Raw genomic sequence first — 25,229 nt, forward strand, 5'->3', positions numbered from 1 at the left:
TTTTTTATTGTTGTTATCTTTTCAGGGCCATACCCATGGTGGCATATGGAAGTTCCCCAGACTAGGGGTCGAATAGGAGCTACGGCTGCTGGCCTATGCCACGACCACAGAGACATGGGATCCAAGCTACGTCTGCGACCTACCCCACAGCCCACAGCAGTGCTGGATCCTCAAGTCACTGAGTGAGGCCAGGGATCGAACCCGAGTCCTCACAAATACTAGTTGGATTCGTTACCACTGAGCCATGACAGGAACTCCTCTCTGGAATTCTTATACCCTTTGCCAGATTTCTGTAGTCCTCCTTTTGGTTTTATACTAGTCTTTATGTCTCTGGTCTGCTCATAGAGCATTCAGCATCATTGGGTAAATGTTTCAGTGATTATGGTGAGCATTTGAAATACGAAGAAATTCCGGATGGCCTTGTTTCACTGGAAGAATTTTCCATTGAATGGGCTTTAAAGAAGTGTAGTGGAAAGCTAAATCTATGACTTACTTTATTTCAGACTCTCGTTCTGAGAAATGCTAGAAAAGGCCAAGTATTTTCTTTCCTAAACTGATAAAACCCAAAAGTTACTTTCAAACTTGAGTGAAGATCCTAAACTTTCTGACTTTGTCGTTTCATTGTAAAGAGAAATTTCCCAGTTGCCAATTTGCTTTCATAACAGTGTCTCAAGAAAGAGATTTGGCTGCATGTCTATAAATTGGATTAATACTTATAATTTAGATGTTTAGCCTTGGTTTTAGGCTAATTAACGAACTTGTGCCAAAAACTCAAGTTGCTTGTATGAAAACAAATTGCTGTAAAATTAACCATCGAGGATGTTTGTCAGTGTTAAGCCGCACTTGCAGTTTGCTTGGCCATATGAGACTTGTGTGGTACTGTGGGCTTTGGCTTGTGTGCCAGCCCTTAGGTACATAAAAATGAAAGCGATTTGAAGTGCATCGCCTTCATCTCTGCAGGGTTCAGTGCCAGGGACTGAATTCCTTTGAAGCATGGGACCAGTTGCAAAACACCTATTGAGTCTTAATCTGACTTAAAATAATTTCAGGAAAATTTGTTGTCTTGAGTTGTCCTGGTCACATCTAGGTTGTTAAAAAAGCTCACTTGTGCACATAAAAAGGAATGGTCATACGGTGATGCTGTCTCCATTTTCATGCCCTTTGCTGGCATTCTGTGCTGAGCATCCACCCTTGTTCCAGAAAGTGCCCAGGAGCCTTTTGGTGACATCTGGAGATGGACTCGCCTGGGCTTCTGTCTGCCAGCCTCCCTCCACTCTCTCTCACGGCGCTCTTCTCTTCCCTTTTGCCAACAGAGCGTGCAGCACGAGAACACCTATAGGGATCCCATAGCAAAGTACTGCTATGGAGAGAGCCCTCCCGAGCTCTTCCCCGCATGACCCGCCGGCGAGGATGGACTGCCGAAGGACTGGCAGCTTGAAGCCCCTCGCTAGTCACTGGGAGAAGACTTGACCTTAACCACTTCTTGTGTTGTGCTCTCTGGCCTTACTCTCTGCCGGGCTTACCAGATGGACTTGTTCTGTAAACAGTTGGAAATGCCAACAGGTCACATTGGAGCAAGACAAGACTGTGGGCAACCTGGCAGAGGCGTCAGCTCTGGGTGCCTCTGCCGCTGCGGCTCCTTAGGGCCCTGTGGGTACCGTGCGTGTTCTCCTCCGGCCCTTCCCTGTAAAGTTATTTATTGGACTTGTTTGAAGTAGTGGGAAAATTCTAATATTAGAGGAAAATGCCTTGTCTTGATAGTTGAATATATTCAAAGAAATTGTTCTTGTTTTTTCGTGTTCTGGAGATCTATGACTGAAATCCCTTCACCCAGATAAAAGGTTTGACTTCTTAGGAAGTGCGTGTTCTCTCAAGGTGGTTTGTTTTCTGTTTTGTTTTAACAGCATCTTTGGGGTAGCCCCTGAAAACCGTGTCCTGACATCTTAAAATTGTCTAAAAGCTCAGATGCTGTTCCATTCTTATCCTGTGCCAACTTCCTAGCCCCTGGCACCCTGTGGTCTCAGGTTCTTTCCTACTGATGTTTGGTTATGCTTGTTTACCTATGTGTGCTCACCTTTTAACCAGAAATTCTGTCTTGTTGTCCTGGAGGGTTTTGTTCTCGCTTTCTCCACCCCTGTTGAAATGACTGGTCTGCTCAACCATGGGACAGCAGGAGCCTCAGGAAAGTCACCTGCTGGGAGGCCTTCTCCTCTCCTGACATGGAAACCCCATTTTAAGGCAATCCCTAGGTGAAGATGCACCTCGCAACTGACAGTAAGTGGTCATCCTTTATTGCTTTCGCTTCAGGAGTTGTAGCAGGTGGAGACAAAGAAGAACAAAACCCAAGTTTCTATCAAGGTGCTGTGAGAAACTCACATTTGCCTTCCATGGATGCTGGACATGCAGGCTGCTGGTCCACATGCTTGAGGCCTCCTATGTTTCCAATATGATGCCAACCCCTCTGGTCAAGACTGAGAGTGTTTGGTCGTCAGATCAAGACGTCATGCCCAAATAGTACAGCGGTTCTTTGCTTTCAGGGGTCATGTTACCCTTTTTCCTGGAGCCCCTCGCTAACCCTGGGATTGGGCAAAGTCTTCTTCATGTTTTTTTGTTTTGTTTTGTTTTGTTTTTGCTTTTTAGTGTGTCATATGGAAGTTCCCAGGCTAGGGGTCTAATTGGAGCTATAGGTGCTGCCCTACAGCACAGCCACGCCAACATCGGATCCTTAACCCACTGAATGAGGCCTTGGATCGAACCCACAACCTCGTGGATACTAGTTGGGTTCATTACCTCTGAGCCATAGTGGGAACTCCTGGTCTTCTTTGTTTGTTTTGGTTCAGTTGTTGACCTTGGAGCAGGGCACAAGTTTTACAATCCACTTTCAGCATTTTTATTTCAGTGGAGCTTTTTCTTTGGGCCCTGTTTGCCTTCTTGTATATTCCTGCAATGGAAATTTTCCTTAACTTCCTCTTATTTCTTCTTACACTTGTCTTCCCAAAGTATTTTGTCACCCTAAGTCAGCTTTCTTATAGGGTCAGCTGTCTGGCAGTTTTTTTAATGTTAGAGCCCAGAAAATCTATTCAGTTTGAATCAGGCTTTACAAATTCTGTGTGTATTCACTGTTGCTAAATTGGACTTCATATATGAAAATAATGGGCACATCTGTATGTTTTACCATCTCATTCCTTTTGGTAACTCAGTCTGTCTCCTAGTGGTTGTTACTGACCCGCCTCTCCTTTGAGCTTATTTGAACTCTCGAACAATGACATAGATTTACTGTGAAAACAATTTCTATTAAAGGTCAGCAGTGCCTCTTTATTCTACATTTGAATATTGGTGAACATGTTTTGCATTTTCACTGCTTTCACCGTTTCTACATCTTAGATAGAGAATTAAGCTGGCTTGTTCCCACCTCGTAGATGAGGAAATAGAGTGAAGTGACTTCCTAGGGCCCCATTGAGATTTCATGATGGAACCAAAACAGGACCTCATCCCTGGTTTAGAGTTCACTGTTCTTCCTGTTTCTCCTTGCTCACTCCAATGCTGACTCATCTGTCAACACCACCCCTCCGCAGGCCAAAAGAGGGGAGAAGTGGCATTAATAGCCAAATTGGGTCAGTAATTCAGAGATCATTTTCACTTGGTCCTGGAATATGTTTCTTGATAGATACTTCAGTTAACCAAGAGGTGTATTTGCTGTTTTGGAAACTCACAGCGCTGCAGACTCTGTAAAGAAGCCATCCAAGGACCTGGACTGTCATAGGGCCTCCCCAGGGTTCCAGCCTGAACCCTCCCTGCGCCTCTCTGGTTTGTTTTTGGTTCCCTCGATTGAAAGTTTCCAGAATTAGGGACCTTGTCTTAGTTTTTTGTATGCCCAGAGCTTAATAAAATATGTGATACACATTGGGATTTTAGGAAAAAATTAAAGAAAGGATGAAAACACTTTTAGTTTAGAAACAAATGTTTTAAATAATATTTGGGGCTAATGGCAATTGAGCAATTCAAAGCATTTCCCCTGGTTCTCAATTTTAATTGCCATGCCTCTTGCTGGAGGGATAAATATATGTCCTAACAGGGAGAGAAATATTCTGTTGAAAAAGGCTCTGAGATGGCTTCATACAAAGGAGGGGCACCCACAGGGCCTGGGCCTTGGAGGCGCGGGAGGGGAGCTCTGAACCTTGTGATGCTGGAGTTGGCATTGAAGGGCAGGCTTGCTTGGCAGCTCTTGTGAAAACAGGGGATAGGATTTTAGAACAGGGTTGCAGCTCTCAGCCTGTTCCCAGAGCTGACTCCGAGGCCATCCGGGGCGTCTTCTGTGGGTGAGACTGCCAAGGCACTGTGGCAGCTGTGTGCTAGATTCTGAGCAAGCTGTTCCCATCGTTGGGCTTTGCAGGTAAATTGGAAATGGGCAGACATGTTGCTTATTTGGTCTACTTTTCAGAGGCAGTGGAGAATTTGACCTCACAGTCAGTAACTCTTCCTTACTAAGGCAAGGCCTTGGGCAGTCTTCTTTCCTCTTCTGGCCCCAGGCCCTGCTCTGCGAAGTGGGATCTCATCTACTCCTCATGGGCTGGTTTTGTCAGTGTGAGTAAAGCCCCAACAGGGGTCTGATGTCAGGTAGTCAGCAAGGTTGCAATGATTGGGCCCCTTGGGTGGAAGGGTGGAAATTAGAGAGCTCTTGGTAGTATTTTTATTACCATTTTTAGAAGAATTCATGTTAAGATTTTAAAAATGCAGGAGATTCAGAAATAGGTGAAGATGAAGGTAATAACCTAAAATTACACCACCTAGAGGTCAGCTCATCTTTTTTCTCTTCCCTCAGGACTTTTAGGCAGAAATGAGAATACTTTTTCCTCTTGAAAGCAATCCTCTGATGAACATCCTTCTATGTGGCATATAGGCCTATCTGATCATTTTTAATGACCACCTGGGGTCGATTTCATGGATATACAGTAATGTTATTAATCCCCTGCTGAGGACATTTAGCTTATTATTATTTTGGCTACCGCAGATAATGCACGATGATATACTTCCACATGTACCTTTGTATGTTTATCCAAGAACTCTTTTCACCAGTTTATACTTGCACCCAAGTGTGTGGGAGTGTCTCTCGCCATACCCCTGAGAATCCCACCTTATCTTTTTTAACTTTGCTAATGGATCTCAGTGTTTTAATTGATATTTATTTAATTTATAGTGAGGCAACCCTTCCCATGTTTTGATTGGCCATTTATCATTCAGATATGAACTGCTGTTCCTGACCTTGTCCAGTTTTTCTCTTCTCAGTCTTTTTCCTATAGAGCGTTCTTCACTGAGGGAGGCCTTAAACTCCTTTTCTTGTCTTTCGCAGCCCTGCATTACTCAGAAGCAAGTGGCTCATATGTTAACAAAACTAACTTCAAGTTGATCTAGGGCAGAAAAAGGGGCAGCTTTGCCTCCAGGGAACAGTTGGCAGCGTCTGAGGCATTTTTTGTCACAGTTGAGGGAGGGGAGTGTGTGTGTGGTGGGCGGAGGCCAGGGATGCTGATGAACACCCAGCAGGGCACAGGATCCACAGGATTCCCCCCTGCCCCGCCCCCCCAACACAGGATCTTTCTGCTTCAAACATTGGTGGTGCTGAGGTGCAGAGGCCCTACTCTCAGGTTGTATTTTCCCCCTTTCCATAAAACAAGAAAACTACCAGGAGCTGAGAGCCGACTTGATTACTTCCCTGCCCTTGCCTTCTGCCGTGCCCAAGTGCTACTGATTAAATTACCCTGAAATCCCACAGGACATGCTGCTTCCTTGCAGGCCTCCACCAGCCCAGTGCTGCCTCCAGGAATGGCATTATTACTATGCTGTGACGTCCCTTGCATGCTGACACAGTCCACATGCAGACACCCACACCCTCCCGTTGCACAATGACCTGTGGGCTTACAAACAGCCCCTCCCTTCCTGACAGACCTGCTCTCCCCAGTCCCCCTACAGCAGCTCTTTGCAAGGAGGGACTTTGGGCTTCGGGGAGGGGAAACGTCACTACAGATTCCATTCAGAGAGCTAGTCATTCTGCTATAAAAAGGTACCACCTAACTACATAGTAATAATTAAAAAGGCAACCAGTGGGATTGTGAGAGTTCTTTCCTACACAATACGTTTCCCAAGTCTGGCATCAGTACATTGCCTTCCAGGCCCTTTGTGTGGATTCTTCTTGCATAGTTTGTTGTCATGACACGAGGATGGTTCTGGGTACCAGGATTCCTATTTTCACTCAGTCACATATCTGTGACATTCTGTGTCCAACCTGCTTTCATAGTCAGGGGATCAGGTGCCCCTGGCAGACCCTGAGTTGGAGAACAGTGGGGTCATGTTCCTTTGGCCAACTCCGTTCCCAGCAGACCCTTGCCATGAACCTTGGTGTGTACAACTCAGTTCATGTCTGCTATTAGAGCTGTACTGCTCAACTTTTAAACAAACGGAAGTACAGCCTTTAATGTTATAATAAACAAAACAACTGCCCAGTTACAGCCAACAGGCCAGGCAGTCCGTTAGTCAAGCATTTGGACAGGAGTCCAACCGTGTTTCTTAGGACTGCATGGTCTGTGGACCCAAAGGAGCCAGAACACATCATTGCTGGAAATGCATTTTATTTGTAAGAGGTACTTTCAAAGTTTTTGGTAGGGTCAATAGTTCCTCCAAGTCTTTGAACTTTTTAAATTCATAAATGTTTTTATGCAGTGTAGAATAAAGCAAGCTCTGGTCAGCTTACATTGAGGTTATCACAAAATCATAAATGTTCACTGCAGGAGAAGCAGTAGTGTTAACTCTCAGTGAAATTCAAGATTTCATGGAGTTCCCGTCGTGGCGCAGTGGTTAACGAATCCGACTAGGAACCATGAGGTTGCGGGTTCGGTCCCTGCCCTTGCTCAGTGGGTTAACGATCCGGCGTTGCCGTGAGCTGTGGTGTAGGTTGCAGACGCGGCTCGGATCCCGCGTTGCTGTGGCTCTGGCGTAGGCCGGTGGCTACAGCTCCAATTCAACCCCTGGCCTGGGAACCTCCATATGCCGCGGGAGCAGCCCAAGAAATAGCAACAACAACAACAACAACAAAAAAGACAAAAGACAAAAAAAAAAAAAAAAAGATTTCAGGCCATGTTGGCCACACATCACTATTTTAAGGAGGGGAGAGAGAATATGTGTGTGTAAGTGTAATAGCAGTATGAAGTGTGTGAATAGCATCCTAATTTTATTGACAAGAGCAAAGGCATTATGACCTTGAATAAATTGACCTCTTCTGGCTTTGGTTTCCTTATTTGTCAGAAGAGGGTGATCACTAAGGTTCCTGCAGATCCAAAACTCTGATTTTTGTGCCAAAGATCCTGCCACGTGTTAAAGCAAGACCAGAACCCAGCAGCCTGGTCCTTGGCTTTGATTCTCACAGAATCAGTGGAGACCAACCATCTGGAGCCTGTTTTCCTCAAACCAGGGCTTCTCTTCTCTTGAAGATTTCGGTTGGAGCGCCACATTTTCTGCCCCTTTCTCCTCAGATTTCAAATAGACCCCATATTCTTCTCTGCTGGGACCAACTTATCATGCATTGCCACTCTGCACCTGTGAAGACAGAGGCTGTGTTTTCCATCATAAGAACAGCTGTCTTTTGACAGGGAGGCGCAGCACTGTGCTCTGTAGCTGTACCTTAATGCAGTGCTGAATTATTTAGACATGCTTAACCTGAGATACTCAAAGCATCTTGGAATCCTTATTAAGGGCTTCTGTAGTCATCACTCAAAAGCTTTTCTTTTATGGTTACTAGGCAGAAACTGAAAATGTAGGAAATTACATTTTAAAATTATGAAATTAAATTGTGCCAAAATGGATCCCTAGCCCTCCATCCCCACAAAATAACCACTAATTAAAGTTTTGATGTGAAGTTTTGCCTGTATTTTGTACACAAATGTGTATTTTGTGTCAGTACATAAATAAAGGTAGACTGCTGTACTTATTTTAAAATAAACAGTTCCTGTTACATTGACTTAAACCAATTATAGCTAATTAATTTACAGAGCAGGGAAACTGTGCCTTTTACTTGTATCATCCAGCCTCTAAAATAAAACCAGGGTAGAGTTGAAAGCCCTTTTAGACCTGCAACAAGTTTGGCATTGCATTTCTGCATCCCTTTTCCTTGTCTGATCTTCACATGGTGGGGAAACAAGTCTTTGTGTTCTTCACAAATAAATTACAGGCATTCTACCACAGCCAGAGCTGACCTGCATGGAGCAAGCTGAGGTTGAAGCCTGTCACGGCAGACTTAGATTTCCTTGAGAGAGCTAAAAGGAGAAGCTGTGGGGAGCCCTGTCCCAGATCTCCCAGGCATGTCATTCATTTCAGTGAATCACTAAATGCAGAAATTGAAAAATTAAAATATGTAAAATGGCTGGGAAGGACATGGGAGAACCATCTTTCTGGATGTCAGGTCTGGGGAAAGGATAATCTGAGCTCAAAGCAGCCAAGTTTCCTTCAGAGCCAGCTCTGCTTTGTCAGGTGTCTGGCCCATGTGATGATTTCTGAGGGCACAAGGGATGTCTCTTTCTGAAGATGTTCCCAAGTGCTCTGTGGGTGCTCTTTGGAGCTGGAATAATCTGTGCTCCCGTCCAGAGTTTCAGAGGCCTGGAGTCCCTTGCACGTGCTGGACTCAGTTTCTTGCCTGGGGTCGGAGCAGGTGTGTGTCTGGGTGGTTCATCTGGGCAGCAATCCAGGGTGTGCTCCGAGAGCTCAGGCCCTGCCACCCGTGCCCTTCCTGAGCCCTGCCTGCTGCCTGCTGAGTGCCAGCTTGGAAGCTGAGATAAATGGTCTTGCAGCCGCTTAGCAGTCGACTGGGCTCACTTATTTGACATAAATAAGCTCATTGACCTGATTTAGCACAGGGAGGAACTAAGGAGTTGAGTCCAAAGTGATCTTGAAACCTTGTCTTTTCACCGCAGCCTTTTCAGACCTCCAAGGATGGCTGCCAAGTTAAAAGATGTTCACAGGCATTTTTTTTTTAAGGAAAGATGGAGGAAGAGAGGATGGAGAGATAGGAAGAAAATGAAGTGGGGGTAGGAGAGAAGAAGGAGGTGCTGGGGGCACAAGCACCAACAGTTGCTTTCTGCGCCACTTGGTGGCACCAGTTCCATAGGTTTTCTGTCTTCAGCACAATCCTTGTCAGGAGATGGGGTGGGACCCATGCGTACCTCGACTCCTTCTCCCTAAGACAGTGAAGCTTTCTGTAGATGGAAGACCACCTGGTGGTGATGACAGACCAGGACTCTTTCCTGGGGGCCTGCAGTTTTTTGCACAGGCACTCAGGGGAGCATCCTTTGCAGGGAGAAGGAAGTAGATCTGCTGCTGGTGCCATCAACGACCCCAAGGTTAACTAAGTGTCCATGGCTGCCCCCTTCTTCCTCCTCTCTCATTCAGCAAGGCAAAATGTAGGATGGTCTCTTGACCACTCCTGCTCAGACAAAAAACATTTGGGAAGTGCTTACAACATACCATCCTACTCTTGTGCCATCACTTTGACATGGCACCATCTTCTAAGGCAGGTGTTCTTTCTCATCTTCATTGTAGGAGCAAGCTCTGATGCTCAGGTTAAATTTTGCTCCAGGTTGTACCATTAGATGGTGGAGCCACAGGCCAACCTCAGAGCCTGGGAAGGCGTACTCAGGCATAGTCTAGGCACATTGTGATGGCAGTGACTGTCTTCCAATCATTCTAGCACTAAAGGCCACTTATTTAATCCTAGCAACTATCTTTATGCGGTAGGTCTTTTTATCCTCATTCTAAGGAAATTAACTCAGATTAATTTCTTTGCAGAAACACTGTCTTTAGGAGGTTTAAACCAGGGTAATGATTGAATCCAGATCTTTTTTGCTCTTGGACCTGGACTTTAGCCCCGGTGCACCCTGGGCTCTGAGCGCTGAGGAGGAGGTCCTAGATGGAGGAGGGGTTATTTGCTTTGAAGCCTACTGTTTGAGGCTTGGGTTTGGATCATCCTTGATTTAAGCAAACTGTTTCATCTTCTCATTGCTGGTCCAGCCAGGAAGGGTTTTTGAAAAATGCATTGAAAGAGGAGGGAACTTAGCTTTTCAGCACAGCCATGGTGAGAGGGCTCTATCTTAATATTCTTTTCCCTACTGAGCAGAGTCTTTATAATGGGCTGAATTGTCTCCCTGCAGAATTCATATGCTGAAGTCACAACCCCCAGTGCATCATAATGTAACCTATAGAGAGAGAAAGCCTTTGGAGAGATGATTATGTTACAATGAAACTTGGATTAGAATCCATGAGGGTAGCTTCTAGTCCAATAGGACAGTGTCTTAAAAAAAGAGGGAGAGACACCAGGGCTTCAAGAAGGCAGCCATCTGCAAACCAAAGGAGGGCCTCAGAAGAAACAAACCTACTGTCACCTTGACCTTGGACTTCCAGCCTCCAGAATTGTGGGAGAATGAATTCCTATTGTTTAAGCTCCCTGGTTTGTGGTATTTTGTTACAGCAGCCTGCACTGACTGATACAGTGCTTCAGGGAACTGATGCTGTGTTACTATGCAAACCCAAAGGACAACCCTGGGCAGGGAGGAGCACTGAGCTGCTGAATTTTTCCTGCCTCCAGCATCTCTTCTTTTCCAGGCCTATTTGCCCATCTGTGAGAGTGTACACAGGAGTGTGCATAGGTCTCCTTCAAGCCCTGGCATTCTAGCGTTCTAGCTGGTAGCTTCAGGACATGGAAAGTGCTGCTTTAAACCTGTGCTGTTTAACTGGAGGGAGAATTTGCCTTCCAGGGGATGTCAGCCAATGTGTGAGGACATTTTTGATTGTCACAAAGTGTGTATGTGAAGGTGCTGCTCACAGCCACCCCCCCCCCACTCCCCACAAAGAGTTAACCAGCCCCCAGTGTCAACAGTGCCGAGTTGGAGGAACCCTGGGTTAAACTTTGTTGTCCCTTGAATGATGATGACGTGGAATTGCCAGCCCGAGTCATTCATTCAGGAGGTGTTTACTTGGCACTTACTGTGTGCCTAGCTCTGTGCTGGGGAGTATACAGGACTGGAAGACAGCCTTCTGGAAATTAAAATCGAGTTGATCCTGAACCTCTGGTTTGGGGGATATAGTACCTAAACATCCTCAGATGTTGATGCTTCCATCCTCCTTAGGATAAACTGTCGCTTTGTGTTTCCAGGGAAAGTTTTTTATGCTTGGACAGCATAGGCACCATTGATTTAGTCCTGCCTCATTCCTAGACCTGCACTAGTATGGCTTGTTTCTTTCTTCTTTTCTTCTTTTTTTTTAGGGCTGCATCTGCAGCATATGGAGGTTCCCAGACTAGGGGTCTAATCTGAGCTACAGCTGCCAGCCTACACCACAGTCCCAGCAACGCCAGATCCGAGCCGCGTCTGCGACCTACACCACAACTCATGGTGACGCTGGATCCTTAACCCACTGAGCGAGGCCAGGGAGCCAACCCACACCTCATGGTTCTTAGTCGGATTCATTTCTGCAGCGCCACAACAGGAACTCCGTAGTATAGCTTGTTTCTTTTCAAAAAGAATTTGAGGAAATGCTGTGTATTTATATATAATACTAACTGGTAAGACATTAAATTAGAACCATTTTAAAATAGAATGCAGACATGCAGATATGGTCAGCAACACTCTTGATGCAGTTGAGTTTCCTGGCAGCAATGGCAAAAGGGAAATACTTCCTTCATGTTAATACAAAGCATTAAGGACATTATACTCTTCTTGCCTCAAAGGATGCAAAGTCTATAATAAAATTTTCAGGGAGTTCCCGTCGTGGCGCAGTGGTTAACGAATCCGACTGGGAACCATGTGGTTGCGGGTTCGGTCCCTGCCCTTGCTCAGTGGGTTGACGATCCAGCGTTGCCGTGAGCTGTGGTGTAGGTTGCAGACGCGGCTCGGATCCCGCGTTGCTGTGGCTCTGGCGTAGGCCGGTGGCTACAGCTCCGATTGGACCCCTAGCCTGGGAACCTCCATATACCGTGGGAGTGGCCCAAGAAATAGCAACAACAACAACAAAAAAAAAAACAAAACAAAAAAAAATTTTTTTCATATGGGTTTTAGACAGAATGCTGAGTGATATTTAGTTACATCTATCGTGTGTACCAAGCATACAAAATTTTTGGATGTTGGATAGAATGCTGAATTAGAAATGATCTCTGCTTTCAGATAGCATAGAGTCTATTGGGGTACACAGGCAATTTTGTCACTAATTGTCATACAGGATTTTACAAGTGAGGAGAGAGGAATGTAACTCTGAGTGAGGCAGGCAGGGAACACTTGTAGAGTAAAATGACATGTTTTTAAATATACATATATGAATTTTTTCTAAATTTTGTATTTTTTTTTCTAAGTACTGGGTGACACGTTACACTATAGAAAATTAGAGAGTAAACAGTAAAAGTTTTCATAATCCTTCCATCTGTAGATAACCACTATTTGATATATATCTCTTTACATACGTATTTATGTACGTTAATATATTTAACATAAAAGAAAACTGCAGTTCCATTTATCATTTTGTAACCCAATGAATGGCCCTTGAACGGGGCCCTTGACCTCTGAGTTGGAGAGCAGGAGGCAGAGAAAGTGGCCTGCACACCAGGCCTACCGTGGAGTTAGGTAGCCAGGATCACTGCCCCTGCCAAGAATACACTGATCCAGGGAGGTGGGTGATAGCCCACATTTCATTTCACAACTCCAGGGGGCGACATTCACATGGTATCAAAGAGAATGGTGTATTTCCTGCCATTCCCTGCCCCTCCCCCATTGTGTGACCCAGCAGCTGTGGAACTCCCTTTTTTTTGTAGCAGCTTTGTTGAGGTACAATTTACTTACCATATAATTCACCCATTTAAAGTGTACAGTTGAGTGCTTTTACTATATTCAGAGTTGTACAACCATCACCACAATCGTAGAACATTTTCATCACCCTAAAAGAAATCCTGTACCCATTAGCTATTACTGCCCCCCCATTTCCCCCCAATCCTTTCAGCCCTAGACAACCACAAATCTACTTTCTGTCTGTGTAGATTCACCTATTCTGGACATTTCATATAAAAATGGAATCATACAGTATGTGGTCTTTTTGACTGGTTCTTTTCATGTAGTATAATGTTTTTAAGATTTATCCAAAGTTGTGGCATGTGTCAGTACTTTGTTCTTTTTAAAAATTTTATTTATTTAGTCTTTTTAGGGCCGTGCTCGAGGCATACAGTAGTTTACAGGCTAGGAGTAGAAATGGAGCTGTAGCCGCTGGCCTACACCACAGCCACAGCATTGCCAGATCCGAGCTGCATCTGCATCAGCTCACCACAACACCGATCCTTAACCCACTGAGCGAGACCAGGGATTGAACCCACATCCTCATCAATACTAGTCAGAATTGTTTCTGCAGAGCCATGATGGGAACTCCTAAAAAAACTTTTTTTTGTTGAAATATTCATGTACCATATAGTTCATCTTTTTTAAGTATAAATTCAGTGGGTTTTCATATTCACAAAGTTATGCAGACGCTACCACTAATTCCAGAAATTTTTTTTTGAGTAAATTTTATTGTATGTCACACTCAATTTTATTTTATTTTATTTTTTTTGTCTTTTTGCCATTTCTTGGGCCGCTCCCGCGGCATGTGGAGGTTCCTAGGCTAGGGGTTGAATCGGAGCTGCAGCCGCCGGCCTACCCCGGAGCCACAGCAACGCGGGATCCGAGCCACGTCTGCGACCTACACCATAGCTCAGGGCAGCGCCGGATCCTCAACCCACTGAGCGAGGCCAGGGATTGAACCCTCAACCTCATGGTTCCTAGTCGGATTCGTTAACCACTGCACCACGACGGGAACTCCCTAATCCAGAAATTTTTTATCCCCACAAAAGAAACCCCATCCATGCCTGTTGGCAGTCACTCCCCATTCTTCCTCCCCACCAATCCCTGGCAACGATTAATTTACCTCTGTCTCTATGGATGAATAATACAGAGTATGAGCTCTGTGACTAACTTCCTTCAAGTAGCAGGTTTTCAAACTTCACTCATGTTGTAGCCTGTATCAGCACTTCTTTCTTTGTATGGCTGAATGATATTCCATCTTTTGGATAGACCGCATTTGCTTATCCATTCAACAGTTGATGGACATTTGGGTTGTTTCCACTTTTTGGCTATTGTAAATAATGCTGCTGTGAACATGTGTGGGCAAGTTTTGTGTAGACACACATTTTCAGTTCTCTTGGGTATATACCCAGAAGTGGAATTGCTGGGTCTTATGGTGACTCAATGTTTCACCTTTCGAGGAACTGCCAGACTGTTTTCCAAAGCAGTTGTACCATTTTACATTCCCACCAGCAATGTATGAGGATTCCAATTACTCTACATCTTTGTCAACACTTGTCATTGTCTGTCTTTTTTATTGTAGCCATTCTAATGATGAAGTGGCACCTCATTGTGGTTTTTGGCTTGCCTATCCCTGATGACTAATGATGTTGAACATCTTCTCATGTACTTAGCGGCCGTTTGTACATCTTCTTTGCAGAGATGTCTATCCAAATCGTTTGCCCATTTTTAAATTTATTTTTCTTTATGCTTGAGTTAAGAGTTCTTTACATATTTTAGGTACAAGTCCCTTATCAGATACATGTTTTGCAAACATATTTCTCCCATTCTGTGAGTTATTATTTCACTTTCTTGATGGTGTTCTTTGAAGCATGAAAGTTCTAATTTTGAGAAGTTCAGTTTATCTAATTTCTCCTTGGTTGCTTGTGCTTTTGGTATCATGTTTAATACCACTTGGCTTTTAATGAATGATAATATTCCTTGGAATAGATGTAACATAAAGGGATAATTAGTTGAGTCTAACTTGCATAATGTTCTTGGTTTTGATGCCTTCGCTGCTCCTTCCCCCCAGTCTCCTTATTCTGGTGACATCTGGAGTTAGACCTTAAGCCATTAGCAATTTCATCAGCTCCCTGTAGCCTTTTTAAACACAACATTATTCCTTATGCCTCCTTTTCTCCCCTACGAGTGTGCTTAGCAATGCCCAGCCAGACCTCTGCAATGCCATTGGTGCCCAAGTCTCCAAGCCACACGACTTAGGTGCCCTCTGTCTCTGTCATTCCATTGCCAACCTTGCAGTAATGCGACCTTGTGGGGCCACGTCGCCATCTTCTGGCAAAGATGGGAAAATGCGGTGCCAGGAACTTGAAAATTCTACTGAAGGCCTTTCCCTTTTTTCCCTTCTCCACAGCACATTGTCAGGTACCAACTAATTCTTTTCATTCTGATCTGCTCCTGTTGCTTTATAAAGTCTTTCCACCTTCAGAGGTATGGTTTAAATGTTCAACCACTTAAGAAAACTGAATCTGTTTTCTACAAGGCAAGGAAGCTTGTGTGGCTCTTGTTTTATGGGCAAATCCTGGTCTGTGAAACATTTCCTCATTGAATAGGAAGCAATATCTTACCTTAGGAGAGGAAAGGAAGATGAATGCAAGTCATTTCTCAGGTCAAATGGGCCATATTATCATTATATTCGTTGAGTTCCTGATGGTCTAGGACTCTCTCAAGTGTATCATTATACCTGCTTCTCCCAGCCCTCCCAGGTAGATCTAGGTGTCTGTATTGCTGCCACTTTGCTCATGAGGAGAGTGAGGCCATGGAAGGACAAATGACTGACCTTTGTTTCTAGAACAGAAGGGGCAACAACATTTTTTAAAAAAATGAATGATAGAACAGTCAGGGTGTGAAATCATTGATATCCAGTATAATGCCTTATACTCCATTCTAATCAGTCTTTAGTGAATAAATGCAAAATAAATAAATAAATTCTGTGTCCTATCTTCTGACCTACTTTCTTTTTACCACACACAGCTGCTTCTCCTGTCATAAGTACCTTGATCATTTTAACAAATATCTGCAATATCGTTCAATGAAGAAAGCATATGTTTATAACTTTCAGTCTTTAGTAAAAGGAGTAAAAATGTGATTTTTAAAAAATGTGCTGAAAAACATCTATACAAATATTCATACTGTGTTAATCACAATAGCCAAAAAGGGAAAACAACCCCAATGCCCATCAGCAGATGACTGGATAAACGAAAATGTGGCCTAGCCATACAGTGGAATGTGATTCAGCCAGAAGAAGGAATGAGGTCCTGACACAGGCTACAACATGGACCGCCCTTGAAAACATGATGCAAAGTGAAAGAAGCCAGTGCCCACAGGCCTCATGTCATATGATTCCATTTATATGAAATGTCTAGAATAAGCAAATCAAAGAGACAGGAAGCTGATTAGTGTTTGGGGGAAATGAGGAGTGACTGCTAATGGGCATTGGATTTCTTTTGGGGTGATGAAAATGTTCTAAAGTTGATGGTAGGGATGGCTGCACAACTTTGAGTATATTAAGGTAGGCTCAATACACGTGAAATGGGTGTGCATTTTATATTTGTATTTTATCTTAATGAAGGTGTTTTTAAAATACGTACAGTAAAAAAAAAGAAAAAAGAGAGAAGATTCATAAGCAAAATGTGAAGTGAAGGTAGAGACATTACAGAAATAAAAAAGATTCTAAGAGATTACTATGGCTAATTGTAAGGTAAAAAATTGAATAACCTCATTGAAATGCAAAAACTCGTAGAAACACAAAAATCTATCAAAACTGAATCATGAAGAAATAGAAAATCTGAACACATTTAAAACTACTAAGGGGATTGAATCAGTATTCAAAAACCTATCAACAAAGGAAAGGCCTAGACCAGATGGCTTCACCAATGAATTCTACCAAACATTAAAGGGAGAATACTTCTTGATCTCTTCCACAAGTTCAGGTGGAGAGAATACTTCCATGCTCATGCTCTGAAGTCAGTATTACTGTTATGCCAAAGTTAGACACTACAAGTAAAGAAAACTGATGACCAATATCCCTTATGAATGTTGAAGCAAATATTCTCAACAAAATACTAGCAAACCAAATTCAACATCCTATTAAAAAAATTGTACATTTGACATCACATTAAAAGAATTGTACATGTGACATATTATACAACTGGTACTTGTTCCAAGAATGCAGGGATAATTTAACATATGAAAATTAATCAAAATTAATCATTCTCATTAAAAGAATGAACGGGAAGGGGGAGTGAAACCATGTGATCATCACAATTGATTCAGACAAGTATTTTACAAAATTCAGCACCCTTTCATGATAAAAACACTCAATGAAATAGTAACTAAAGAAAACTTTATCTCAACAAAATAAAGGCTGTATGTGGAAAACTCAAAAAAAAAAAAAAATACGTACAGTAAAGCTTTGCAAAGAGGTGGTGTGTGTGAGGGGATGGGGGTTGTACTTGGGATTCCCCATAGAGGAAGTGGAGCCCAGCACAGGGAGCTGGACTCAGCCAGAAAGACATGGGCTGAAACCCCAGTTTTGCCCCTGACTAGTAGTGTCATTTTACCCTAATACTGAGTTGCTGAAGCTTGGTTTCCTTACTTGTAAAACAGGCATAACAGTACCCTCCTCACAGTCTCCTTTTGGGATTTAATAGAGAATGTATGTGAAGTTTCTTGCCCATGTCATGTTCAACAAATATTCATTTCCATCTTCCAGCCCTGAGGTGCCCTAATTCTGTGACTTTCAGGCTGGTGAACAGCCTTCTTTGCCTTCAGAAGCTTCTTGTGGGCAGTGCTACTGACTGGATGCAAAATGTGAAATGAGGGGTTTGGATCCAGCTAAAATCCTGGCCACTTGCAGGGATATCTCGTTTCCTTGTTTGGAGGCCCTAAGTTCAGGGTCTGCTTGAGCCCGCTCTAATCTCCACTGTAAGACCCCGATCCGGCACATGGCGGTTTGCCAGTCTGGGGCACACACGCATTGTCCTCTGATTCTGGAAGGCCTGTGCAGCATCTGTACACAGTGTCTTTCTCCTGTCTGCCGGTCACCCCTGCCCTGCCTCCCCCACCCGCCCCCCTCCTTCTTCAAGGGGCCGATTGGCAGGGGGCCTCATTATAAGGGGAATGCTGGGCATGTGGCCAGCAGCAGAGTTTTTCCTGCACCCTCATAAAGCAGTTTTGTCCTGGATGAATAAGGACCCTTCAAGCTATTCCACACAAACAACATGTGGGATAAAGGCAGATAAGCATGTAGTAGTGAAGTTGGGAGAAAATGGAAGGGGGTGTCTAGAACATCTCTGCCACCCCCAAGCCGACGAGTCACATCAGTCCTGCCATCAGACACCCGAGGATAAGAGGAAATTGACTCCATCGGTGACCCCTGACCCTTCCCTCTAATCCTCAGCAGCCCTGGGACCTGATGAGCTTCATCCTCATGCTCTTCCTCCAACCAGAGGCTTACCATGGGCGGTGCTCAAAAGAGGGGAGTAAATTCTGAGCATGGGATTTTTTCAGATTGGGTGACGGGGCCTGGGGAGGAGGAATGTTGGGGATAAGTTGCGGGGGAAGGCCGGCCCTGCGATTCTTAGGGAAATGAAATAAAAGGGAGAAACAGTCTATTGAGTTGTAACATTTCCTAATTCTCACTTTTACTGGGGAAGTGAGTCAAATCCCTCCTGTTTTGAATGATGTAACCTTTCTGCTGTCCGAGGACACTTATTCAAAGGCCTTCATTTGAGGTATCCTGCTAATAACTGTAATGAGACTCTGGGAGCAGAGCTGCCAGGCCAGGACTTGAAAACAGGGGTTGGTCCTCCTCTGTGGCCTTCGAGGGAGGGAGTGTTATGTGACGTTGACAATAGCGTCTTAAAAGGCTCTTGAAAGCACAGCCGCCCTGCAAAGTGGATGATGTTTCCCACTTGACACTAGAGGAAACAAGCTGAGGGGGCACGTGGCTTTCCCATAGGGTGCGATGGTATAAGACAAGAAGTGACTTTAAGGAGTTCCCGTTGTGGCTCAGTGGTTAACGAATCCGACTAGGAACCATGAGGTTGCGGGTTTGATCCCTGCCCTTGCTCAGTGGGTTAGGGATCTGGCATTGCCGTGAGCTGTGGTGTAGGTTGCAGACGCGGCTCGGATCCCGAGTTGCTGTGGCTCTGGCGTAGGCTGGTGGCTACAGCTCTGATTCGACCCCTAGCCTGGGAACCTCCATATGCCGCAAGAGCGGCCCAAGAAATGGCAGAAAGACAAAAAAAAAAAAAAAAAAAAAAAGGAAAAAGAAATGATTTTAAGTGAAGGTCAACAGTGCTCTTTCCTGGGTTCTCTCTGCCCCTCTGCTCACAACACATACATGTCCCAGCTGGACCCCTGTCATGCATGGAGAAGGCTTTTCCCCCCACGTAGATTTGCTGGTTCTTGCGTTTTGGCCACTGATGACACAGATACCTGGAGATGGACGTGTGAGACAAGTCTGGTCAGGGCTGGGACAGTTTGACCCCTCCAGGTGGAAGATACAGTCAAGGTGGATGTGAAGAGGCAGGAGTGCAAGAGTCAGCAAACTTGTCTGTAAAGGGCCCAATAGTGTTTTAAGCTTTGAATGTTATATGGGCTCTGTTTTAAATGTTTAATTTTGCTGTTGTAGCTTGAGTGCAGCCAGAGACACAAATATGTACACAAACTGGCATGGCTGTATTACAGTAAAACTTTATTAACACAGACAGGTCAAGGACCAGAACCAGCCTGCAGGCTATGGTGTGCTGACCTCTGGCTTAGGGGACCCTTCTTAATTGCTCAGACTTAGAGATAAAGTGCTAGAGGGCTGGAGTCTTTCTTCAGTGCTCCCATGAAAGGCCCTCTTCAGAGAAAGACCCCCACCACTTGGAAGCACCAGGAATTTGGAGCTTTAACCCTCAGGCAGATGCAGAGAAATGAAGATTCTACTCTCTTCCCATTGTCCCTCAACGGAAGGCTGGGTGTTTTAATTAGCTAATGTTGGCAAATTGCTTTGAAGAAAATTGTAAAGTGTTTCATGCTACAAGTGTCGGGAATCCTAATTAGCTTTCCTTAAAGATACCACCTGGAAGTGTGATAGCTTGTTGCTTGAGGTCCAAGCCAGCAAGAATAACCTGCAGACCCAAAACTGGCTTTTAAGCAAATATGACTGAATACAAATGGATCCCTATGTTGACGTCACATTTTCTTCCTTCTGCTGAATCTGATTTCTAGCAGCTAGGATATTAAACCTCACAAATGGAGGTTTTTTGTTTTTGTTTTTCCCCCTGTGAAAGTCTGGTGGCGATGGGGGCATGAAACACATTAATGCATCTGTTTGTTGCTGCCAGTTTTGCCTTTTGGATTTGTAGGTGGTGCATGGGAGGCCCTGCCCGGCGTGTCAAGGTTATGGAGAGGAGGAGGCTGGCAGCCACTCAATCATGCAGCAGGGCTGGCCCCCAGGTACCCCAGGCTGAGAGAGACGTGCATACGCTCTGTTGCTCTTAACGGCTGGATAATGAATTTGCTCTCCAACATTCTTGTTTCATGTGGTGGCAGCGGTGACACAAGCAGCATCTGATCTGTGTCACCGTCAGAAGCAAGTGAGATGTAGTTAATATGGACCTTAGCCACCGACATGCATTGATTTGGATTGTACAGACTCTGAAGAAGTCCTGCTAAGCTAGCAGGCCAGGCCCTCTGTGAGAGAAGGCGGGCAGTGGGCCAGGGTGGGGCCAGATTCCTCCCCTCCACTGTTACCATGTGGGGCCAGATGATTCTTGGAGGTAGGACAGGAGGAGGCCGTCCTGTGCACAAGGATGTGGAGCAGCAACTTTGGCTTCTGCCCACTAGATGCCTGTGGCAGCCCTCATTCCCAGTGGTGACAGCGCATAGTGTCTCCAGACACAGCCTAATATTTCCTGGGTTGGGAGAGGGGCAGTTGCCCCTAGTTGAGAACGACTGGGTTAAGGGGAGAAATGGGAGGAGTCACATTTTTCAGGGATGCACTTAGGCCAGGGACCTAGTGCAATGTGGGCTTCAAGCATCCCTCTTGACTCCTCTCTGTGTCACACCCTCATCTAATGCATGAGCAAGTCCTAAAGACTCTGTTTACCTTGATGGCATTGTTCTGCCTCAGACCACTTCTTGTCACCCTACCTTTCCTGCTCTTGTTCAAGCCCCTGGGTTTCTGGTCTAGATGATGCATTCAGGCTTACCACTGGTCCTCCTGCTTCTCTGCTCTCCACAGGCAGAGAGACCCTCTGGAAGGGTAGGTGAGAGCACCTCACCGTCCTACTCGGAACCCCCAGCCTCCCTTGCCCTTACACTGAAATCCCCTTTCCCCCCAAGCAGTGTGCCCTGTGGGTGCCTCCCCTCTGCCCACAGGCATCCTTCACTCCCCTGGGTCTCTGCTCAGGTGCCCCTCTACAGAGGCCTTCCCTGAACTCTTCCTTGAAGAGCACACTCTGTCTTCTCCAGGCTAGGACCCCAGGCTAGGGGTCCTTGGCCTCAGCCCTAGTGACATTTGGGGCCAGATGATATTTTGCAGTGGGGGCTGTCGTGAGCATTTTAAGATGCTGAGAAGTGTCCCTGGCCCCTCCCCACCAGATGGCAGTGGCATTTCCTCAATTGTGACGACCAAAAATGTCTCCAGACATTGCCCACTGTCCCCTGAGGGGCAGCATCCCCCTAGTTAAGAATCACTGCTCTGCTCTCATCCAAGTGTTTTATTTTTCCTCACAGCACTCTCCGACAGGACTGTGAGGAAATGACTGTTTGTCATCTTCACTGGAATGTAGGCCTTATGAAAGCAGGGACTTAAAATTGTCCCCTGCCATATTCCCAGGGCATAGAATAGAGCTTGTAACATGGCAGGTGCCCCATAAATACGTTGAATGTTATGAACTTCATGCTTCTAAGCAACACCTGGGGCATTAGGGTCATGGATTTGGGGCAGGACTGGCCCACAGAGTGTGTCTTACTTCTTATAGACATTGAAATGCTGTACCTTGGACTCCTGCAAGTTCTTTAAAGCACAGAGAAGCCTTCGGGAGACCTAGGCTAGGGGCCTTGTGGAAGGGCAGCTCCAGAGCCCTTCCCCAGAAGTGCTTATTCCGGGGATAAGCTGTCTTTTCCACAGGTGCTCCATGAGCCTGCAGAGACACTAGACTCTGTTGAGAGTGAACAGCCTCAGCCAGCAGGCATTTTCCAAATGAAGAGTTTGGGTGGTCTGGAGAGCCAGCGAACATTCCAGCTTCTCTTTGTGGGTGCGTTTGGAATTTCTTTTCTGGCCACAGGTGGTAGCTAGAACTTGGCTGAGGAGGGTGATTTTCCTCCTTTCCTTCATCCCCTTCTCCCAGCAGCACCAAGACATCCAGGTGGACAGCCGTGGTTGGGCACGGTGAGCCCACCAGCACAGCCAGGCACCAGTGTCATGGTGGGTCAGGGATGCCCACTTGCAAAACCACTTCTTCCTTCTGGTGCTGCTCTTTTAGGTCCTGGTGTGTGCACGTCAGTTCTCTCACCCTCTCTTCATAGTAGGGGCAGGGGGGTGGAAGGGGAATATGGTAAAGTGTAGCAAATAGGGTAAATCTATCTTCAAACTGAAAGTCTTCCACTGGCTGTGTGACTTTGGCAAATGACTTTTTCCTCCCTCCTGGGGTCTTCCTTTAGCCAGCCCAGCCTTTGGCAGGGCTCACCTGCCTCCTCCCTTTTCTTTTCCTTTTTGCTCCCTCTGCCTCTTTGGTGTCATCGTCCCTACCAGTGAGTGGCCTCCCCCTCCTGACTCTCACTCCCTCTCCCTTCCTTCCCAGCATGCGTATCTCATCACTGTGATTACACCGTATTAGCCACCGTGATTGTTCCATGCCTTGGCACCTCATTACTGAAATAAAGTTAACATTAATGGGAGTCCTGCAGCTAATCCCTCTGCTCACCTCTCCTGAAAATGCATTCCAGTGATTAGCAGGAGAGACACATGCATATATTCATTTGAAAACTGTTCCCTGGCTCCCCCCTCTCCCTCTGCATCTCCCTCTCAGTCACCGTAGAGATGGAGACCAGGGGGCCTTTTAGCTGCTGATGGGCAGAGGAGGTGAAATTGCTGGGAACTAGGGCAGGCAGGATTTTGGGAGCAGCCAACTTTTCCCTCTAGAAAAAGAAGTGCATCTGTTTCCTTAGGGCAGTGCAATTAAAAGCAAAACCAACTCACAAACAAAAGGCCTTGGAGTGGGACAGACCGAGGGTGTGTCCTAGCCTGCCACTTTCTCCTAGGAGACCTTGGTTAAATTGCCTTCTCCTTCCTGATGGGCAGTTTCCTCTTCTGGTGAAGGGGATATCAGCAGGGGGAGGATTATGTCAGATGGGGAATGTGGATGAGCCTAACACCTCAAGGATCACCTCCTTCCCCTCCCCTGGTCTGCGGAACCAGAGGTCAGGTGTGTCCACAGGACTCCTTGAGGTCCCTGGTGTCAGGATTGTGCCAAGCACAATGAAGATGAATTTCTCTGTGACATTAGCATTTATAAGAACTCGTATGAGACTCACTCCATCTTCCCAGCCTCTCCCCGCCCCCACCCTTGGAGTCTGCAAACCTGTAGGCTCTGATCTGCAGACCAACACATGACCTTCGCCCACAGGACTCAGGAGCTGGGCTCCCAGGTTCACCCAGGTAACCACAGCTCTCCTTCCCTGCATTTCCTCTATCCTGATTAAAACCAGGGGCAGGGTGACCCCCATGCAGCTCCCCCTTGGCAGCAGTCAAGAAAAGGGAGCCAGGGAACAGCAGAGGGAGGCGTGGGGGCTGTAATGAGATTCGCCGGCGCCCTTACTCACCCTCCATGTCAAGGAGACATTTTCAAAAAGGTTTGACACAGCATCCTCGCATAGCTCTTTGCCAAAGTGCAAGGTGGAGGCCCCCAGAGTACTTTAAGCCTGTTTCTGTTAGCTGAGCGGCCCGTCTGCATATTATAATCACGCTGCTCCAATTCCCCGTTAAGCAGCTGTTCCCACAAACAGGGACAATAGCCCAGCCCCACCCCTCTGAGAGCTGATTTCAGTCTTGCCTTTGCCGGTGCCAATTCTTTGATCAGTTTTCACTTAGGATCTGGAGGGCATGTTACAAAGTGCTTTGGGCTGGCTGCCAACAGGCGCCTCACTGGAGCATGACAAGGGCCCAGAAGTGTCAGTGTTGGGAGAGAGACAGAGCTCACGGGATGCCTTTTAAAAAATAATTATATTTGAATTTTAAAAGCAATCTTCATATATGTTAGTAGATTCATTTATATGGAAAGCTATGCTAGTTCCTCTACCCTTTTAATATTTGATATTGCATCAGCTTCCTTCGCAGTTGGGGTAAGCGTTTTGAGGCATCTTGGGGATTTTTGGGACTCCTGGGTTAAAGAAAAAACAATGAGAGGGCTAGATACTGTCATTTCTTTCCCATTCATCGTCTGTTCTCCTCTCTCCCACACCTCAACCAGATGCTTTGTTGCTAAATTGATTGTAGAGGATATGAGGGAGCAAGGTGGGATTTGAGAGGGGTCCAAGATAAGTTTGGTTTGTCGGTGGTGGCAGTGGTTACAGTATCTACCATTTATTTTATTTTTTATCGTGATAAAATATATATAACACGGAATTTATCACTTTAACCATTTCTCAGTGTACAATTCAGTGGCATGAAGTACATTCACACCGTTGTGCCATTGTCACTATCCAGCTCCAGAACTCTTCATTCCCAAACTGAAACTGTACCCATTAAACACTAACTCCCCTTCCCCTGAAGCCCTTGGCAACCACCACTCTACTTTGTGTCTCCATGGCTTTGACTCCGCTAGGTACCTCATGTAAGTGGAATCATACAATATTTATTCCTTAGTATCTGATTTCTTTCACTGAGCATGATGTCCTCGAGGTTCACCCATGTTGTGGCAGGTGTCAGAACCTTCTTTTTACAATTGAATAATATTCCATATCTGTGTATACTACCTTTGTTTAGCCATTCATTGTTGATGGCCACTTGGGTTGTTCACGATTTATTGACTCTTATGGTTTGCAGCCAGCCATGTGAGGTGTTTGCCTACCTACAGACGTCTGATTTAATTCTCACCAATGCCATTTTATAGTTGAGAAAAGGAAAGCTGAAGAGATAAAGGACCTTGCTTGAGGTGACCTGCTGTTAATTGGTAGAACTGAGATTTGGTTTGAGGGCTCTCTAACTCTGAAACAATAGTTCTCAAATGGTCTGGGGTTGCTTAGGAGATTCCCAGGTCCTGTCTTGACTTGTTCTTGTTCAGAAAGTCTGCAGTGGGACCCAGAAATTTATTTCTAAAT

At 45.4% G+C, this 25,229-nt stretch overlaps 1 protein-coding gene across 28 annotated transcripts in view; it reads left to right on the forward strand.

Annotated features, from left to right (window-relative positions):
* Window positions 1–25,229, forward strand: part of SPRING1 (SREBF pathway regulator in golgi 1) — a 356,205-nt gene that overhangs the window by 13,971 nt on the left and 317,005 nt on the right. For 3 of the 28 annotated variants that reach the window (XR_014826166.1, XM_003132894.5, XM_084994217.1), the window contains exon 5: window positions 1,314–3,331. The exons of 24 other annotated variants lie outside the window; for them this stretch is intronic. Coding sequence is in view for 2 of the 4 variants with exons in the window: in XM_003132894.5 (XP_003132942.1) it covers window positions 1,314–1,397 (84 nt within the window). In the remaining 2 variants the exon portion in view is untranslated. Of the gene's footprint in view, window positions 1–1,313; window positions 3,332–25,229 lie in introns of those variants that run through there. One more of the 28 variants, XR_014826165.1, reaches the window with a different exon arrangement.

This window comes from Sus scrofa, chromosome 14, assembly GCF_054392235.1.
Source record: "Sus scrofa isolate SSC_HxYL_T2T_F1_AM1 chromosome 14, Sscrofa_HxYL_maternal_Yorkshire_Landrace_v2.0, whole genome shotgun sequence".
Taxonomy (NCBI): domain Eukaryota; kingdom Metazoa; phylum Chordata; class Mammalia; order Artiodactyla; family Suidae; genus Sus; species Sus scrofa.